This window comes from Physeter macrocephalus, chromosome 14 (genome assembly GCF_002837175.3).
Source record: "Physeter macrocephalus isolate SW-GA chromosome 14, ASM283717v5, whole genome shotgun sequence".
In the NCBI taxonomy this organism is placed as follows: Eukaryota; Metazoa; Chordata; class Mammalia; order Artiodactyla; family Physeteridae; genus Physeter; species Physeter macrocephalus.
The window spans coordinates 43,419,127-43,440,542 of NC_041227.1; the positions used below are offsets into that span (position 1 = coordinate 43,419,127).

Consider the following 21,416-nt stretch of genomic DNA (forward strand, 5'->3'; position numbering starts at 1 on the left):
CGCTCCGCGGCATGTGGGATCTTCCCGGACCGGGGCACGAACCCGTGTCCCCTGCATCGGCAGGTGGACTCTCAACCACTGTGCCACCAGGGGAGCCCATGAAATTAATTTTAATAACATATTTTAACCCAACATAGCCAATATATCCATTTCAACATATCACCAATATGTTAATGAAACACCTTACAGTATTTCTTTAAAAAAATAAATAAATTATTTATTTATTTATTTTTGGCTGCGTTGGGTCTTCATTGCTGTGCGTGGGCTTTTTCTAGTTGCGGGAAGTGGGGGTTATTCGTTGCAGTGCACGGGCTTATTGTGGTGGCTTCTGTTGCGGAGCACAGGCTCTGGGCACGCTGGCTTCAGTAGCTGCAGCACGCAGGCTCAGTAGTTGTAGCTCGTGGGCTGTAGAGCGCAGGCTCAGTAGTTGTGGTGCACGGGCTTAGCTGCTCTGCGGCATGTGGGATCTTCCCGGATCAGGGATCAAATCCGTGTACCCTGCATTGGCAGGCAGATTCTTAACCACTGCGCCACCAGGGAAGTCCAGTATTTCTTTCATAAAGTCTTCAAATCCGAAACGAATTTCTCAGTTTGGATGACCCACATTTCAAGTGCTCAGGAGTCACACGATGCCGGTAATTACCGTATAGGACAGTGTGACTGTGAAGTTTGTATTTAGAGATGGAAACATAGGGTCACAGGATATGACATGCCATCTGCAACCTTGCTTGATATTATAAACGTGCTCTTCAAAGTGCGAAAGTCCCCCTTCCCTGGTGTCCTTCCCGACACTCAAGAGTGATCTGCCTGCCAATCTTGGCTCGTCTGCTGGGTATGAAAAGGCACCTAATTGTACTTTTCTTTGTTTGCTTTCCTGGTAAGTTTACTTTTTCATGTTTACTGATCACTTGGGTTACTTTTTCTATGAATTTCTCATTCTGATCCTTTGTTCATTTTTCTGAGTTACATTTTTCTTGTTGATATGTGGTTCTTTATATATTCTAGCTACAGAGCTTTGATGGACATGTATCTTACAAACATCACTTTCTAGCCCATGGTTTGTCTTTGCATTTTGTCAGCATCTTTGTCACACAGAAAATTGTAATTTCGATGTAATATCTATCAATATTTTCCTTTATGGGTTTGTGCATTTTCCGTGTCAGTTCTTCCTTGCTTGGAAGTCATAAAGACACTTGCCTATTATTTTTTTCTTTAAGAGTTTTAAAGTTTTCCTTTTCACATTTAGTTCTTTATTCTAGCTGGAATTTTCTTTGTGTTAAGCTTGATGTAGAAGTTTTACCACCTCACACCCAGTAGGATGGCTACTATCAAAAAACACCAGAAAATAACAAGTGTTGATGAGGATGTGGAGAAATTCGAAAACTTGTACACAGTTGGTGGGAATGTAAAATGGTGCAGCCACTGTGGAAAACAGTATGGCAGTTCCTCAAAATTTTAAAAATAGAATTACCATATGATCTAGCAATTCCACTTCTGGGTACATACCCAAAAGAATGGAAAGCAGGGTGTCCAAGAGATATTTTTTATGCTCATGTTCACAGCAGCCTTATTCACAAAGTATGGCACATACATACAAGGAAATATTATTCAGCCTTAAAAAAGAGGAAGTTCTGGCACATGGTACATCGTGAATGAACCCCAAGGACATTATACTGAATGAACTAAGCCAGTCACAAAAAGGCATACTGCATGATCCCACTTATATGAGGTACTTAGACTAGTCAAAATCACAGAGACAGAAAGTAGAACGGTGGGTGCCAGGGCTGGGGGGAGGGGAGGATAGGGGGTTATTGTGTCATGGGAACGGAGTTTCAGTTTTACAAGATGAAATGAGTTATGGAGATAAATGGTGGTGACGGTTGCACACCATTATGAATGTATTTAATGCCAATGAACTGTACGTTTAAAAAATGGTTAAGATGGTAAACCTTATGTATATTTAACCACAATAAAAAAATAGAAAAGGGAATTCCCTGGTGGTCCAGTGGTTAGGACTCTGTGCTCTCACTGCCGAGGGCCCGGGTTCGATCCCAGGTTGGGGCACTAAAATCCCACAAGCGCACAGTGTGGCCAGAAAAAAGAAAAAGAAAGGAAAAGAAAAATGTACTGGGGAAAGTGGGAGGGCTTCAAATGTACCGTGAATGAATGAATGAATGAATGGTGGGAGAGAATAAGGCAGCGAGGGAAGGAGAAGGGACTTTAATCTAGAGAGAAGATGCCAGATATTAAGAGATGACAATGGAAGGAGGACTGGGAGCTTCTACCTCAGTCTCAGCAGAACAGGGGCAAGGCCATCTCCTGACCAGGGAAGGGCAAGGCCATCTCCTGACCAGGGGAGGGCAAGGCCATCTCCTGACCAGGGGAGGGCAAGGCTCGAGGTGCGGGTGTGGGGCGTGCTCCCCTTGGGAACTGACAAAGAGTCACTACAGATGCCACTATCCACTGAGAGATAAATCGAAGCAAAATAAATACTTTATGATTGCCATATAACACATTTAATTTTGTGTTTTGCCATGTGGATTGTCAACTGGTCCAGCATCATTCACTGAAAAGTCTGTTATCGCCTCATTGATTTCTCAAACATCTGTCTGTACCCAGCTCTCACGCCTGGGATTTTTTCTGCGGCCTGTATTCTGCTCCAAGTTTCTAGCTTTGAGCCGGGACCACAGGCCTAAGTACGATTTTTATAGTAAATCTTGACATTTGCTATGGGAAGACCTTCTCTTCTTTATTCTTCAGAACTGTCTTGGCCATTTTGGACCTTTAAATTCCTTCCGAGTTTAATGAGCAGCTTGTCAACTTCCGGAAATGACCTGTCGGGCTTTTGATTGAAATAGCATTGACTTTTTGGATGAATCTGGACAGAACTCGTGCTTTTAAGATGGAATCTTCCCATCCATGAACATGTAGTTCTCTGCTGTCAATGGATGTTTAAAATTTTGTCCTTCACTAATTTCTTAAAATTTTAAAAGATTTTTGACATATAATTTTTATTACTGTAAATGGCATCTTTAAAAAAATTATTTTCAGGACTTCCTTGGCGGTTCAGTAGTTAGGACTCTGCGCTTCCATCGCAGGGGGCGCGGATTCGATCCCTGGTCGGAGAGCTAAGATCCCACATGCCGCGTGACATAGCCAAAAAAAAAAAATTATTTTCAAACTGGCTTTCCTGATGTGTCACCATACTGCTGATTTTTGAAGTTGCTCATAAGTTGCTCTTATGTCAAAACTCTCACTGGTTTGAACGCTCTGCTCCAGCATCTGGATATTCTTTGGGGACAACCGTATAGCCCGTCAACCACACACACCTTGTAGCTTCCCCCTCACCCCCAATCTGCAGCCCCACTTTCTCTCGGGCGCCCCTCCAGCCCTCATCCTTGCTGCACGTGTGTCTTGCACTAGCCTCCCGTGAGGACTGTTTCATTTGCACAAGTTCTGTTGTGCCTCTGGGCCTTGTGGGGGTCATTTCTCTGCCTGGAGTCTCCTTGTTCCCCCAGCTCCACCAGGTTTTGTGCAAATGTCACCTCCCACGTGAAAGGTCCCTAACTCAGCCGCAGGAGGAATAGTTTCTTCATTCCTCAGAACTTCGAGGACAAAGGCATCTCCCGTAAGGGACCATGCACGACGTGCTGTGCTTCAGGCTTTGTCACCCTTGTTGGAGTGAGGGCACCCGAGTTCGGTGACTGTGTCAGATCCAGCTCTGTACTCCCAATGACTGGCCCCCCAGAACCTGGCACACAGGAAGTGTCAGGAAAGGCTTGATCAAGCTGTACCCGAACTTCAGTTGGTAGAGCTGGGATGGTGGTTACCCCAGATCTAGAGTTGAATCCTTAACACTGTGGGTTCCAGGGATTGATTTCATCACATTAACCAACCTCACAAAGTTTGATTTATAAGTTGGAAGACTAGTGTGAGAAAAATGGATTGTGATATATATATTGATCTCTGCCCCCGGTTCCTGACACAGAGCTCCTAAAACCCTTGGAATTTCATGGGTAAATGAATATATATATATATATATATATATATATATTTTTTTTTTTTTTTAATGAGATGACTCGGGCGGCAGGGAGGGGATGGTCCTGAAGAGCTTCAGGAGTGGGGCTGGTCACTCGAAAAACCAAGCCATGATTAGAAGCTTGGGACTTTCAGCCCCCTGCTCCCCTTGTCTGGAGAGCAGAGAGGGGCTGGAGGTGGAGTTAATAATCCATCATGCCTACCTGATGAAGCCACCATAAAAGCACCAAGGATTCGCAGAGCTTCCGGGTTGCTCAACAAACACATGGCGGTGCCAGGAGTGGGGCACACCGGCGGGGTCATGGGAGCTCTGTGCCCTTTCCCCAGACCCCACTCTATGCATCTTTCCATCTGGATGTACCCTAGCCTTCATCATATTCTTTCATCATAAACCGGTAAATGTAAAGAAGGGTTTCAGTAGGTCCTATGAGCCATTCTAGCAAATTATCAAACCCAAGGAGGGGCTGTGAGGACCCCACCTTATAGACCAGTCAGACGAAGGTTTTGGGAATCTGGGACCTACTACCTGTGATTGGCGTCTGAAGTGGGAGTTAGCCTTATGGGACTGAGCTGTGAACTTGTGGGGACCGCACTAACTCCAGTTATTGTCAGAACGGAACTGAATCACAGGACAAGCAGCTGGTGTCAGAGAATGGGTTGAGATGGGAAAAAAACCCCACATCTGGTGTCAGAGGTCTTGTGAGTGTGGTAGTCGTCTGAGAGTAAAGGAAAACAGTTTATTAACTTAGGCTGTGACTTTGCTCTTACCTGGGAAACAAAGACAAGCCATGGGCCCAGTGCACAGCCTCCCCAAGAGCTCAACCCCACCGGAGACCCCAAAATAGATGAGGGAGTCGTTGGTGAGCAGAGCAGAGCTCCCAGCTCCAGCCAGCCAGCCTTGCCCTCCTATCACTTGTACTATCATTTTCTTTGTATATACATTTTTAAAATATCCATTTATTTTATTTATTTTTGGCTGTGTTGGGTCTTCGTTGCTGCGCGTGGGCTTTCTCTAGTTGCAGTGCACGGGCTTCTCATTGCAGTGGCTTCTCTCGTTGTGGAGCACAGGCTCTAGGCGCACGGGCTTCAGTAGTTGTGGCTCGCAGGCTCTAGAGCGCAGGCTCAGTAGTTGTGGTGCATGGGCTTAGCTGCTCCACGGCACGTGGGATCTTCCCAGACCAGGGCTCGAACCCATGTCCCCTGCATTGGTAGGCGGATTCTTAACCACTGCGCCACCAGGGAAGCCCCTCTTTGTATATTTTTAAACAGTCAATTATCTTCTTTCCCCTAAAATGTATTTGAAAAGGAAAATTTATATCACTTCTTTACATTTTAAACCAGGGTCACCGGAGATAAACAGAAAGTTACTGAAAAGAAAAAAAACGCATTAAAGTTTAGCTGGAAAGTTCTGCCTGCTAACAGCACTGAGGCCCAGGCCTGCCCTACCTACCACGATTCAGTGTAAGACACGTTAGTGCTGAAGGCCAGCATCAACCGAGGCTTCCTCCTGGACCACCGTCAGTGGTCACAGCATGTGGTCTCTAGGAGAAGTTGTTCAGAGGCAGGACACTGTATACTCCATCAGCATCACTGGCAATATCTAGTGAGCGTCCTGACTGAAGGGCTTCCTTTGTTTTCTTAATGGGTATAAATCATTTAAACCTGGTAAGATTTAGAATTAAAATTAGAAATGTTTACAAGAATTTTTACAAGGTTTATATACATAGCAAAAGCTTGGGAGAGTATTGCCCAAATGTCACTAATGTTGACTGCTGGACTTGTGTGTGTGTGTGTGTGTGTGTGTGTGTGTGTGGAATAATTTTAGATTTACAGAGAAGTTGCAAAGATAATGCAGAGTTCTTATGTACCTTTCACCCAGTTTCAGTTTCCCCTAATGGTACATTCCTCTTATCTCACATTTCTGTGGTGCATTTGTCAGAACTTAGAAACCAACACTGGACATTACTATCAACTAAACTCTAGACTTTATTTGGATTTCACCAAATTTTCCATTTATGTCCTTTTTTCTGGTTCAAGGATCCAACCCAGGGTCCCACCATTTCACTGAGTTGTCACGTCCCCTTTGTCTCCTCTGGTCTGTGACTGTTCTGTCTTTATCTTTATGACCTGGACGAGTGTTTTTCTCTGTTGTTAGTGCTTTGGGTGTCTTATCTAAGAAACCACTGCCTAATTCAAGGTCACAGGGTTTTTACCCCTGTATTTCCTTCTCAGAGTTTGATTGTTCAGCTCTCACATTGAGGTCCTTGACCCATTTTGGATTACTGTTTGTACGCAGTGTGAGGTAGGGATCCAACTGCATTCTTTTGCGTGAGGCTGTCCAGTCATCCCAGCATCATCTGTTGAAGATACCATTCTTTCCCCACTGAATGGTCTTGGCACCATTACTGAAAATTAACTGACCATAAATGTGAGAGTTTATTTCTGGATCATCAATCCTAGATTACATATAAATCAATATTTCATGCAGTACCACACTGTCTTAATTACTGCAGCATTTTAGTAAGTTTCAAAACTGCGAAGTGTGAGTCCTTCAACATTTTCAAGACTGTTTTGGCTATTCTGGGTCCCCTGAATTTCCATATGAATTTTAGAATTAGCTTGTCAATTTCTACAACGAAACCAACTGGATTTTGATGGGTATTGTATTCATCACTGTGCTTTTTGATAACACGTAAAAGCAAATATGCCAGTTCATAGTTATGTCATGAAATTTCACTGGAATAACAATATGGTCCCAACTTTTCATATTAAACAATTAGAAAACTTAAGGGGACACGTTTATTTTGAACATCATATCTGAACACGGGGGTTTAGTTTGTTTAAAGACTTTATTTCTAACAGATGTTACAGCTTATAAGTCATAAAAATCATCAAAATCATCGGTGGACGTGTTATGGTTTCTAGGACGTAAGGCAGCTTCGATCTCTGAGTTACTGTCGTCAGACTCGCCCCAGAAGGCTGGAAGAGAAAACCAGACAGCTGCTCAGCATCTCTGCAGTCTGATTAGCTTGGCTTAATCAGCCGTGGCCCACAAAGGGCCTCCTGGGGGCCCCGCGTGGTGCACCTGAGCGGACGTGCCGGGGCGCAGGCCAGTGCTGCACCAACGACTCACTCCTGCGTGCTCCACGTGCTGCGATGGGAACTCATGGCAGAACACTTGCTCCTCCCTTCTGCCCAACTCTCCACTGTAGGATGGGAACGTGTAACCAGGGTGAACACGGGCGCAGGGCGGCTGGGCGTTCTATCAGGCCCGGTAACAGCCTGCCTGACTGCTCCTCGCCATGAGCTCCCTGTGTTCCTCAGCACAGGGACACGGTGGAGGAACAGCAGGGAGGTCTGCGCTGAGACGAGGGCGGGTACACACAGTTCATTTGGGAGGTGACCCTGGGCAGGATGGGGGGTGGAGAAGGTGTTAACCAGGAGCAGGGCTGGCAGTGGACGGCTGGGGTCAGTCCTGCCGGGAGCCTTGGAGAGACCACAGAACGCTCCTCAGATGGCCCCAAAAGCCAGCAAGGAAGTGGGGTTATTTATCCACCAACTCCCACCCTTCAGTGGCTGGGGGTTGTTCTCAACTAGGCGTCGACTCCCTGGAGCTCCTGGCTCCTGTGGCCAGAGAAAACCCCCCGGGTGGAGCCGCAAGCTGCCCGACAGGGAGGCTGCAGGCTCGGCCTGGAGCGCCAGGGTGTGGTGGGCCCACTGCCTGCGACACTGACCACCCCTGTGACCCCCGTATCTACAAGGCACAACAGCCTGCTAGCGCCACGATGACTCCTGAGATGTGACCCCATGTAATCCTCACACCAACCTGGCGAGGTGAGTACAAACACCTCTGTTTTACCAAGGCTGAGAGGGTAAGTATGTGGCCCGATCACGGCAGCAGAGGGTGCTCAAGCACCAAGTCCCACTGGACCGGCTGGGAACAGGGTTTCAGAGGCAGGAGTAGAGGCGGCCCAAGCTCGGCAGGGGATACGCCCCTGCCAGTGTGGAAGGAGGGTGTTGAGGGATACATAGGCGTTCCCTGGGCAGAGAAAAAGGGACAGGAATGTCACAGAGAAGGAAGGGCGTGAGCGAAGGCACAGAGGTATGAGGGTGGAGCACAGGGAAGGCTGGCTGCGGCTGGACCCACCGAGGAGGGGACTAGACCTCGGAGGCACAGGGCTGGGAGCAGGGGCCGGGCCAGACCACAAGGGGACGTTCCAGACTCTACCCTGCAGGTGGCGGGGGCGCTGGCCCTGCTTCCCCAGCAGGCAGACGTCTGGATGGGGATTCAGAAGCCAGGGCTGGGGGAGGGGTTTGGGAGGGCTACCACAGGAGCCCTCAGGTCAGAGCAGCGGGTACCTGCGGGCAGTGGCAGCGAGGACGGGGACAGAGGTGAGGACGGTTCATGTGGAAGACATGGGGGGTGGCGTGGGGCGGGGGGGAGGCCAGGATCCCCTGCAAAGTCATACCTGCAGATTAAAGCGCTGGGCACCGTGGACCCCAGCACCCGTGTTCTCAGGAGAAGCCCCCAGTCCTCCCCCAGGAGAGCTGCAGGGCCCCTGAGCACAGGCAGAAGCCTCCGCCCGCCCCCAAGGGTGCCTGACACCACACTTCACAAACCACCCTTTTAGCTAAAACACAAAATGAGAGTCTGGTCTCTGGTTATTTCTCTTACCTTTAGACTTTAAATTGGTAGCTAGTTTCTTTTTGTTTTCATGCCTGGAAAAAAAAAGAAAGAACCTAAGTCCTGAAAAAATAAAGACAATCAGACTAATAGTTTTATAAAGAGCGCGTAAGGGAAGAAGCACACATTACTCACTGGGAGGCCAGAAGGTTTACATTTACTCCCTGAGTTTTAAAAGCAAAAAGCCCTGCGGATGCTCTGGTGGGAGGGTCCCAGGCGCATTGGGCCGCACGCTGGGCATTCACTGGGGAGGCCGCCAGGGCAGGAGGCAGGGCCCGGGATGCACCGAGCGGGCAAAGCTCAGCGCTGCCAGCTAAGCTGAAAGCAGAGGGTCTGAGGAACAGGGAGAAGTCGGCCAGGAGGTTAAAACACTTACCTTTGTCAAGCCAGTGATACGATACTCAACTGCTTAACAAGGAGTTCAAAATAAACTGTTTGCTTAATTAAGGGTATTAACTCTTGGTAGAGAAAAACGCAAGGATCCTGTCATCTGTGTTTAGGTTTCTGTGTGTCACACACACGAAAGTGCAAGTGTCCAGGGACGCATCTAACACCGGGTGACTCGCTTACTAAACCCACTGGACCGAGAAACTGGCTCTGCGGGAGACTGTCCATCTGCGTCACCTTCTCCAGAGCTTTCCCAATTGTCATGCACATGGAAGTCCCCTCTCGGAGCACCATTCCAGTCTCTTATTACACTTAAATTCTTTAAAGTTCATCCCGAATGGTCAATGAGATGTTAAAAAAGAAACAGTCACTTGTGTACAGCTTGACATTTTGATGTTTTTCTCATACTCCTGTTGAAGTTTTCCCTCCCATTTACGTTTGCAGATTACTTCATGAAGGCAGATTCCAGCCTTCAGGTGGGAAGAGTGCTGAGAAAAGATGAGGACACATGATGCAGGAGCACTACTGCTCTCTCGGCAGGACCCCTACTGCTCTCTCGGCAGGACCCTGGCCCTCCTGATGCAAGAAACCCTGGGAACACATCTCTGCCACTTTGGGTCAAGTCTGGCTAACCTATGGTTTGAAAATCTGCCTTTTGCCATAGCTGCCATAATTTACTTTTTTTTTTTTCAGTAAAACAAGCTCCATGAAGGCATAATTTTCTAGGCAGTCTGTGCTCTGTCAGTGCTCCCTTTAAACTTGGTGCCTGTTTCTTTGTTTTGATTGAAATACAGTTGATGTACAATATTATACAAGTTACAGGTATACAACATGGTGATTCACAATTTTTAAAGGCTATACTCCGTTTATAGTTACTGTAAAATACTGGCTGTACTCCCTGTGTTGCACAATGTATTGTATCTGTACCTCTTAATCCCTTCCCCCTGTCTCGCCCACCCCCCAGCCCCCTGCACTGGTAACGGCTAGTTTGTTCTCTGTATGTTTTTAATTTTTATTGGAGTATAGTTGGTTTACAACGTTGTGTTAGTTTCTGCTGTACAGCAAGGTGAATCACTTATACATATACATATACCCATTCTTTTTTAGATTCTTTTCCCATATAGTCATTACATTACAGAGTATTGAGTAGAGTTCCCTGTGCTGTACAGTAGGTCCTTATTAGTGTTCTCTATATCTGTGAGTTTCTTTTTCTACTACATTCACTAGTTTGTTGTATTTTTTAGATTCCACATATAAGTGATATCATACAGCATTTGTCTTTCTCCGACTTATTTCACTTAGTGTAATACCCTCTAAGCCCACCCATGTTGCTGCAAATGACAAAATTTCATTCTTTTTTATGGCTGAGGAGTATTCTATTGTGCATACATGTACCACATCTTTTTTATCCATTCATCTGTTAATGGGCACTTAGGTTGCTCCCATACCTTAGCTGTTGTAAACAGTGCTGCTATGAACATTGGGGTGCATGTGTCTTTTCAAATAGTGTTTTCATTTCTTTCAGATACATACCCAGGAGTGGAACTGCTGGGTCATATGGTAGCTCTATTTTTAGTTTTTTGAGAGACCTCCATACTGTTTTCTACAGTGGCTGCACCAATTTACATGCCCACCAACAGTGTACGGAGGGTTCCCTTTTCTCCTCGCCAGTATTTGTTATTCATGGTCTTTTTTTTTTTGGCGGTACGCGGGCCTCTCACTGTTGTGGCCTCTCCCTTTGCGGAGCACAGGCTCCGGACGTGCAGGCTCAGCGGCCATGGCTCACGGGCCCAGCCGCTCCACTGGCACGTGGGATCTTCCCGGACCGGGGCACGAACCCGTGTCCCCTGCATCGGCAGGCGGACTCTCAACCACTGCGCCACCAGGGAAGCCCCATGGTCTTTTTAATGATGGCCATTCTAACCGGTGTGAGGTGATACCTCATTGTGGTTTTGATTTGCATCTCTCTAATAATTAGCAATGTGGAGCATCTTTCCATGAGCTTGTTGGCCATCTCTATGTCTTCTTCAATAAATTTGAAAAATGTCCATTCAGGTCTTCTGCCCATATTTTAATCAGGTTGTTTTATTGATATTGAGTTGTATGAGCTGTTTATATATTTTGGATATTAACTACTTATCAGTCATATCATTAGCAAATATTTTCTCCCAGTCTGTAGGCTGTCTTTTCATGTTGTCAATGGTTTCCTTTGCTGTACAAAAGCTTTAAGTTTAATTAGGTTCCATTTGTTTATTTTTGCTTTTATTTCCTTTGCTTTAGGAGAGAGATCCAAAAAAATATTGCTACGATTTATGTCAAAGAGTGTTCTGCCTGTTTTCTGCTGCAGTTTTATAGTACCCGGTCGTAACACTGAGGTCTTTAATCCATTTTGAGTTTATTTTTGTATATGTTAGAGAATGTTCTAATTTCATTGTTTTACATTTGGTTGTCCAGCTTTTCCAGCACCACTTGTTGAAAAGATTGGTCTTTTCTCCATTGTAAATTCTTGCCTCCTTTGCTATAGATTAACTGACCGTAAATGTGTGGGTTTATTTCTGGGCTCTCTATTCGGTTCCAATGATCTATGTGTCTGTTTTTACGCCAGTAATGTACTGTTTTGATGACTGTAGCTTTGTAGTTAGGGAGTGTGATTCCTCCAGCTCTGTTCTTCTTTCTCAAGATTGTTTTGGTTATTTGGGATCTTCTGTGTTCCCATATGAATTTCAAAATTATGTGTTCTATTTCTGTGAAAAATGCCCTTGGTATTTTGATAGGGATTGCACTGAACCTGTAGATTGCCTTGGGTAGTACGGTCATTTTAACAATATTAATTCTTCTAATTCATGAACACAGTATATCTTTCCATATGCTTATATTGTCTTCAATTTCTTTCATCAGTATCTTACAGTTTTCCGAGTACAGGTCTTTTATCTCCTTAGGTAGGTTTATTCCTAGGCGTTTTATAATTTTTGATGCAATGGTAAATGGAATTGTTTTCTTAATTTCTTGCTGATAGCTCATTGTTATTGTATAGAAATGCAACAGATTTCAGTATATTAATTTTGTATCCTTCAACTTTACTGAATTCATTGATGCGTTCTAGTAGTTTTCTGGTGGCATCTTTAAGATTTTCTATGTATAGTACTATGTCGTCTGCAAAGAGTGACAGTTTTACTTCTTCCTTTCCAATTTGGATTCCTTTTATTTCTTTTTCTTGTCTGACTGCTGTGGCTGGGATTTCCAATACTATGTTAAATAAAAGTGGCAAGAGTGGGCATCCTTGTCTTGTTCCTGATCTTAGAGGAAACGCTTTCAGCTTTCCTTGGTGAGTGCCTGTTTATCTGATGTGACCAACTAGTGGCCTATGCCATTTCTCCATGAAGAGTGGACGGCCCCACAGCCAGTGCTGACTGTCACGGAGGCTGCCAGTCAGGTAGCTGCTGACAGTGTAAACCTGAGTCCACCTTCTGTAAGAGTGCATGCACACCAATTGTTTTCTTAATTTCTTGCTGATAGCTCATTGTTATTGTATAGAAATGCAACAGATTTCAGTATATTAATTTTGTATCCTTCAACTTTACTGAATTCATTGATGCGTTCTAGTAGTTTTCTGGTGGCATCTTTAAGATTTTCTATGTATAGTACTATGTCGTCTGCAAAGAGTGACAGTTTTACTTCTTCCTTTCCAATTTGGATTCCTTTTATTTCTTTTTCTTGTCTGACTGCTGTGGCTGGGATTTCCAATACTATGTTAAATAAAAGTGGCAAGAGTGGGCATCCTTGTCTTGTTCCTGATCTTAGAGGAAACGCTTTCAGCTTTCCTTGGTGAGTGCCTGTTTATCTGATGTGACCAACTAGTGGCCTATGCCATTTCTCCATGAAGAGTGGACGGCCCCACAGCCAGTGCTGACTGTCACGGAGGCTGCCAGTCAGGTAGCTGCTGACAGTGTAAACCTGAGTCCACCTTCTGTAAGAGTGCATGCACAACCCCCCCCCACAGACAAAACACAATTGTGGGTTGTGTCTACTCTCTATCCAGCTCCCACTTCATGAGGACACCAGGCTCAGTGCAGGGTGGGTAGGCAGACATAACAATGCTGTAAAGATGCAGAGACTAGTTTGCCAGCTGACGTTCAAATAGTAAGAGCCATGTGGGGTTGTGCGGAGACGGCAGGAGCACCGCAGGCAGGAGGCAGGCAGGAGGACTGAGAGAACAGGTGGATGATGGGGTGGGTGGTGGCGTGGCTGCAGGATCCCAGAGGAAGCAACGCACTCCCTGGACTCTACTGTGAGAGCTGGAAAGGATTTCCAGGCCAGGACCAAGGCAAGGGCACAGAGGCAGGCGAGCACATGCCAGGTCCTTACAGCCTGGCCCCTGCTCTGAGCTCCACATGCATGTCCAGGGCTCACCTGCTGGCTCCACTTGGCTGCCTCCAAAGAGTCTCACGGCCAACATGCCCATCCACAACCAAACTCAAGATCCTCCACCAAACCTGGGCCCTTCTCCTGTCTCAGCTAACGGCACCCCAAGCCTCGAGTCCCTCCCAACCCCTCGCCACTCCTCTGCCCTCCCACACCCAATCAGCCCCTAGGTCCTGCCAAGTTTACCCCCCAGCACTTCCAAGGGTCCTCACCTGTCCCCTATGCACTGCTACCTCCTGGTCGACCAAACCAGCATCTCTTGCCTGGACCTTCTAACAGCCCCCTAACTGGTGACACCACATCCACCTTGTCCCCTCCGACCCACTTTCCACTCGGCAGCAAGGGTGAGCTTTCGAAACACAAATCTGACCCCTCTGCCTCCTTGCTGAAAACTCTTCAATGCCTTTGCATTGCTTTTGGCAAAAGAACTAAATCCTGAACAGCGCCTCCAAGGTTGACGCCCAGACTTCGTTGGGCCTCCTGCTGTAGCCTCCCTCACACCCCACCCTCGACTCCCGAGTCCTCACTGAATTTGCTACTTCACAGCCATTTCTGTCACTAACTGACATGTGACTGCCCTTAGGCTGTCAGCTCCATGAGAGCTGCCACCGTACCAGTTTCAGTCCCCGGGGTACCCGGTGCTCTGCACTTAGTAGGTGCTCAGTGATATGTGTGGAAGGAATAGATGAGCCTCACTAAGCACAGGGCCTTGCCTAAAGGCACATGATCAACATTTGATGTTAGATTATTTAATTTGCATGTTTCTACTTCTATCTGAGTTCAGATCAGGTTGTTCAAGTGTCTTCCCAGAAACATGTTTCAGAACTAAACGCGTGTGTTCACCCCTGAGGAAGGTGGAAAATGCTTCCAGGTGTTTCCGACGCCATCCTCACCCCTTAGGGGAAGTATTTTTCCCTTTGGGAAATCATCTCTGCTAGTCGATGTGACACTGCAGTGCAAGGTTAATTTTTATCACACATGACTCACAGGGTCAATATTTCTTTCTCCAGGTCACACCTAACATTTAAAGCTAAGTCAAGGCCAAAGGGGATGGTGTGAGATCTCTGAGTAGACAGAGCCAACTTGTTTAGCTATTATCATAAATGAGAGAGAACCCAAACCAAATGCACTTCTGAAAGCATAAGAATGCGAGAGTTCAGGTTACAAGCCATGGGCCATGGCCCCTGTGCTCCATCAGATGTGCTTGGACTCCGACTGCCTGACCTTCCCTGACAGCGTGGACGTCACACCTCCATTGTGTAAGGCAGAGGCAGCAAAGGTGAGCTGTAGAGAGCCAGTGAGTAAGTGGTTCAGGTGTTGTGGTCTCTGTCATAACTACTCTACTCTGGCCGCTGCACGAAAACAGCCATGGACAATATGTGAACTAGCGGATGTGGCTTTGTTACAAGCCAACGTCACTAAGAGACACTGCAACTTGAATTTCATGTAACTTTCAGGTATCGTGCAGCATTATTCTTCTTTGGATTTTTCCCAACCATTAAAAAACATAAAACCTCTCTCAGCCTGCAGGCTGTACAGAACCAGGAAGAGGCCCGGGGCCAGCGCTGCCGAGGCCTTCATGAAGCGCTGCCACCACCTGATGCCCGGCAGCAAGCCAGGGAGGCCGCCCTCCCCGGCCTGCTCGTGGGAGACTCCTGGAATCCAAGAGAGCAGAGTTTTAATTTTTTCCCTAGAAGTTTACAATTAGTCTGGAGGTCCTATTTCCAAACAAACCACTTTTAGGTAAGACACCACAGATAACTGATTAGGTTAAGGCGTGAGCATGCTCTGCTGGTCTCTTTCACGGGACGCCGTCTCTGCGCAGTGTCCCGGGAGGTGTGGCACCTCCCCCTCTGCACAGTGACCACCATGTGTCCACCAGTGAGATGCTCCCTGTCAACATTTTGCCACACTGGCTCTGTCACATGTCTTCTCTCTCTGTCTGTCCATCAGGCCATCTCAGTTTTCGATGCTGTTTATAAATTCCCTTGCTATCGATAAGGGATTAGGACAGACAGGTAAGGACAACTCTCATCAAAATCACTTTTGCTCTCATCCTTGCTACACATAAGAAGTTATGGTCAGCTGGGGTCTTAACAGCAGGTTTTATTCTAAGCACAGCACCTAGTGAACGCCTAGGATGTGATCCTGCCGACACGGGTGCTAGAGAAAGAGTCAAAGTTAAGAATGTCGACTATTCATTTAATTTTTTACATTTTTACATTTTTATTTTGTTTTTAGTTTTGGCTGTGTCAGGTCTTAGTTGCAACATGCGGGATTTTCCGTTGCAGTGTGCGAGCTCAGTAGTCGTGGCGCGTGGGCTTAGCTACCCTGCGGCATGTGGGATCTTCGTTCCCCGACCAGGGATGGAACCTGCGTCCCCTGCATTGGAAGGCAGATTCTTTACTACTGGACCACCAGGGAAAGTCCCTCGACTATTCATTTTATATGAACAAAAGGCTAATAATATCGCTAGAAATAGGCTGGCTACATGGTCAACGTAAGTACAAAATTAGGTGGCAAGGATGTCTGCCAGGATTCAGGTTTGCTTTGTGGGGCCAGCAAGTAGAGACAAAAGTGAGGCATGGAAAACCTACGGTTCCTAGGAGATTCACCATTAAGTCATAGCAGGGCTCAGGAGGCAGCGCGCTGTGTGAGGGGTGACGGAGGCTGTCGGGTGAGCACAGGGTCCCAGGGAGGCAGGCCACAGGAGCTCCTCAGAGCCACATGATGTTCTAAGGTTAGTAACACAGACTCTCAACCTCATGGTCAGTAACATAGTTTTGAAAGAAAAAAATATCTACAGCCCATTAACAAAGATACCCAACTTATTGTGGCTTTGAGGCCACGTCCGTCAAGTTTGGCAATGAGCTTCTGAGGGTCCTGCCAAGAACATGGCCTATGGTGTCAGGGGCGATGAGGAAGGGCCCCAGCAGGAAGGGCCCTTGCAGTTCTAGAGCCTTATCATAAGCCTGAAAAGAATAACTAACTTATGAGAAGATGTGGTCTCTACACTCTGAATTCTGTAAGTTTAATGATTTTGACTAAGCTAAAATCAGTATTAAAATGTCTCACACAGCATCTTCAGCTACAATTTTCCTCAAAACAGACATGTTTCTGAAAAGCACAAGGCAAAAAAAAAAAAAAAATTCAGAAAGAAAATAAAAAGTCCCAATCAGTGTGCCAACAAATCCCTGTAAATCCTCAATTTTAAGTGTTAGAGGCAGACCAGTCTGAGACAGCTTTAATTTGACAAAGTCTGAGTGCCCCCTGATGGTCAACCAGGGGCCCTGCAGCAGATGCCATTTTTTAGGGGTCAACTTCTTTACTCCTTCCCTTCAGCCAATCAGGCAAAGACTATTCTTTCGTGCTGTGTCGAAAAAATAAAGTAGGCGGGCTTATGACAAGAAACGTGGAATGTTTAGGAAGCCGCTACTTTGGTAGAATTTATGGAGAATGTAGATTTGCTAAACCAGAGACAGAGACTGGGGCTTTTATACCAGAACATAAAGGACTTCCAGAAAAACCTCACTTTTATTTCTCTGGACTACTGGTTCCTTGTGATCACCTTATCATCCCAGGGGAAGCGGCACAGGATCAGGCAAGAAGAGACAGGACGGCCCCACCGGAGCAGCAGCTGCTGCCTGGTGCCCTCCGCTGGCCACTCCCATGGCTGCAGGGCTGCCACCAAATGCCACCGTGGCCCTGCCAGGGTGCGGTAGCTGGGTGACTTCTGCTACCTTTTCCCCAGGCAATTATGTTGCAAGCACACATCTTTTTCTTTCGGTAAAACGTTATCTCAATCCAAGCAGTAAACCGCAGTTAACATGGCAGGCAGTTAAAATACGCTCTCTGTTGAATAAATGGATCTGGGAGAGTGAAAACGGCTTCCTGGGGAAGGTGGGGCGAGACGGTGTTTGCGGAGGAGAGGAAGCTCTGGCATGCACCTCTCAACAAAAGGGAACAAGTGGTCTTTACTCAGAGAACAGCTTCCTATTAGGACTCACTCCTTCGTACATTATGCCTTTCATCCCCACTCAACCACAAAATGATTTTGCTGAGGCAAATACAATGGTAGAAAAAGATTTACACTGAAAGAATCTTTAATAATAAACTGTTGCCGATCTGCCTACTTGCCCGTGATTTATAATACAATAAACATCGGATTCTATTACGGCTCATGCACTGAAACCGCTGCTCTGGAAAACGGAATATGAAAGCACGGGGACCCCCACCACCATCACAATGAAATGAGCATGGATAAATGTGCTAAGAGTATCTCTTTGCATCTTTTATAGCTTGTGTGTATTAATCTGTAACGCTTATTAAGAAAGTCATTGCTATGCAAAGCAGCACCCAATCCCTTTCTCTGGCTTTTCAACAGAGTGCACTGTTTAGCCAATAGGACGGACCCTCTGGTCCTCATTCTGCATTCATCACAGGCAACATTTGCACAATGTATCTCTCAAAGGCGGCTGAAAGGAAGGCCTTAATACTCATGTAAACAACTGCAAACCAATTACTTAATGAATCAGGCCCACACATAATGAGGTGCAGACAAAGAGCTATAAATGCATTTTTGCGCCCAAGCCGCTGCTTTAAAGTAAAATCCCTCAGCTGTAGTTTGGGCTTAACTAGCACATCATAATTATTGTCTCTAGGACATCAGAGGAAGCCATTTTTTTTTTTTTTAAGGTCCAGCAGGGTCTTTTTCTTTTTTTTTTTTTTTTGAGGTTGCTCATCAGCTCACTGACAAAATAGAGCAAAGAAGAATTTTTAAAAGTGCTACAGCAGCACTGCACTGTTACGTTTATTCTCAAGTACTGGGTTTCGAGACCACTTGTAAAAGCAATAAAGCACGAGGAGTGACTGCAGTAAGTGGGATCCTTAAATGTAAGCCTCTAAGAAATTTCAGTGAATCCAGGCACAAACAGCAAGCCCGGGGCTCTCAAAAGCCTAAGGCGGCGTACGAACACCAAACCCAGCACAAGAACCAACCGTGGCAAACAGCGCGCCAAACCCACACACTCCATGCCCAGAACTTTCAACTCTGGATTATTATCAACTGTCGAGAACCAAGGGTTCCTTGAAGACCTCTTTTTTTTTTTTTTCCGTAAAGGGGATGATGTGATTACTTATAATTTAGGAAATTAATTTCATGCAGAAACAACAGTAATAACAAAAGGCTCCTGCCTAAAACTGAAAGGGAAAGGAGTTTGATTTTATAAAATATAGATGCAAGATGTGAAATGTCAAATGATCAGACTGAGAAAATGTTCTACAGAATCCGACTGCTTTCTAAATGTGTTTAAACATTACCCCAAGAATATATATATACACACACACATATAAATAAATAAAAGTTTAAGAAGAATTGGTTTTTTTAGTGCCTCTAAAATATAAAGAAAATAAACACTTCTAACAATCTTGAAAACCTAAAGGGATGTATTATTAAGCCAAATGGTGACATTAAACCCTAAAAACTACCTGTAGAATTTATTATCTTTTAAAATTTCCTTCAGGAGACCTAGAACTTGAATTTATAATATAATCATAAAAATATAATACTTTAACACTCTTCCTGTCCCATAATTCATTATCTCTCACTTCCTTCAAAAACAGAGATGAAAGATATTAAAGATAATAATTTCTAAAAATTAAATGAGTGATTCCCTAAAATTGAACACACCAGGTTTCTAAAAGTAAGAACTTAATATCAGAAAAGCAATCTCACTTAAATATATCCCAGGTCCTAAAAATACTGTAGTGTTTTTCAAAATAGAAATGAAAATGAGATTTTTTTTCACTGTAAAAATACCACATTTCTGAACAAATAATTTTATCTTACGGGGACATTACAAACACAGAGTTCCTGTTTTAAAATTTCATCAGGGCGAGCAGTTAATTCGAATGTTAACGCAATCATCTACAGGACATCTTTTGAGGGGAAATGTTATTACAAAAGGCAAATTTGTGTTGTTTTAAATGCTATTTAGCCCAAAGCAGAAAGGTAGGTATGTCATCAGACAACTGCTTCTACTCCCATCCACAAATTCTTCCTAAGTGACTCAATGCCATTGCATGATTAGGATTTTATGTTGATGACAAATCTAGCACATGACTCACTTATCACTGCTCCAAAAACTTACAAGGAGTGCTACAGTTTAACAAATGTGAAAAGATAAATTTTCACATTTGAAAATAAGCAAGAAGTTATCAGAAGGGGAAAGAATAGTCCAGCCCAAATACTTGGTAAAAAAGAGGAATACAAAAACAAATATCCAGCGATTGCTTGTATATATCACCGCGGTCTCAGAAAGAAGAAACAGGCCACTTTATTTCTTTTAAGGCCTGGCTCTTTCTCTCTGCCCTCTCCGACACCCTCCATTGTGTGGTTTCTAAGCAGCCCTACTGCGAGCAGCTGTAGACGCTAATTTGTGGTTCACTGAGGTGTCAATTGAGTCTTAAACCAAGGAAACAACAGCTGCAAAACAATACTTGGCTCTGGTGCAAATATTTTCGAAGGTAGACTAAAGTTTCCACTGTCATTTCAGATAAACAAAAACCCAAACCATAACCTTCCATCAAGTCACAGAGCAAAATCATCTGCAGCCAGAGTTTAATTCCCTGAGGAGTGACATTTCCCGTCTTGCTGCCGCCATTCAGAAAGACTTGCACGACTTTACCTTGACAAAGGACTGCCTTCGCTAGATGAAAAACTCGCTTCTGAAGAGATCTTGTGAGTTGTCTTTGTCTTGAATGTACCGCTGCCAATATTCAAACCTGTGACAAGCAAAAGCGTGGAGAGTGAGTGTGGCCATCACAGTGAATGCAGAAGCGGCCTCACGATAACTTGTTAAACAAACATCAACAGAGGAAGAGCTGGTTCACAGAAAGCGAGGGGCTTCTGAGGCAGGGAATGACACGGACAGGAAGGGGGCGGCTTCCCATGATAGTTACACAGAGTACGTAAAAAGTAAAATCATCCAAAGAGCACCATTTTAAATGGCCATGATGCGTGTGTGAGCACATGGGTCTCCACTGTGGCACTAAGCTCTGGATAATTCGAGTTGTTGTAAAACGGGGGCAGCGCTGGCTCACCGAGCTAACGGGAACTGGGAACCAGTCTCAGAAGCAACTGACACCTCTGGATGACATTACTGCCCACCCGCCTTTAAGCCCCTCTGCCAAATCCTCTCTTTTTCCCTCTCGCGGAGAATGAACGTCCACTGAAAACCATCGAGGCTACTCCTTATCTAGCCTGAAAAGGCTGATGGGGAAGATGCACAGTCCACCCCCTTTCCCTGGAGCCTGGGGAACCAGACCACCCCACAGTGCTCCCAGCTTGCAGGGCGATCCCTGACCTCTGCCTCCTGGGCGTCCCCACCTTGGATGTTTCTGCTACAAGTCTGATTCTTAACTGGCAGTCAAACAAGATCGCGGATAGAGGGTGGGTGCATAAGCAACGCCTCAAAAGGCACCTGCTGCATTCCTAACCTGTAACCTGCGTGCCTGCTCATAACCTCTGAGGCAAAGTGGTTCTCTTAACAATGTGTCCATGTTCGGCCCCTAGAGGGTCTGCACCCGCTTAACGGGCCAGGTCTTTTCAGACATGAAAACAAAGTGGCTTCCTTAGAGACAGGTGTGGAGACAGAGATCTGTCGCCTGACACACGAGATGAGCCACGTGCCTCCTCATCCATGGTTACATCTGGGGTGGCTGTGCGTTCAGAGTGTGACAGTGTGTGACGTTCCACACCGGGCACGTGGCCCTCCCACCCACCGCCTGCTTCTCTTGGGAGCTCAGAGAAGTCCCTAGGGTCAGGGTGAGGGCAAGAATGAAAACGTGATGCGTGACCGAATGCACAATGAACTCCAGAGCCAGC

At 45.7% G+C, this 21,416-nt stretch overlaps 1 protein-coding gene across 2 annotated transcripts in view; it reads right to left on the bottom strand.

Moving 5' to 3' along the window:
• Positions 1 to 6,876: 6,876 nt before the first annotated feature.
• The window catches only part of KIZ (kizuna centrosomal protein), a 126,648-nt gene continuing 112,108 nt past the window's right edge, over positions 6,877 to 21,416 (bottom strand). The window contains exons 11-13 of one of the 2 annotated variants that reach the window (XM_024123481.3): positions 20,218 to 20,314; positions 8,714 to 8,757; positions 6,877 to 7,017 (exon numbers count right to left, since the gene is read on the bottom strand). In XM_024123481.3, the coding sequence (XP_023979249.1) occupies positions 6,911 to 7,017; positions 8,714 to 8,757; positions 20,218 to 20,314 (248 nt within the window). In that variant the 3' untranslated portion in view covers positions 6,877 to 6,910. The remainder of the gene's footprint in view (positions 7,018 to 8,713; positions 8,758 to 20,217; positions 20,315 to 21,416) is intronic. The other variant, XM_024123482.3, reaches the window with a different exon arrangement.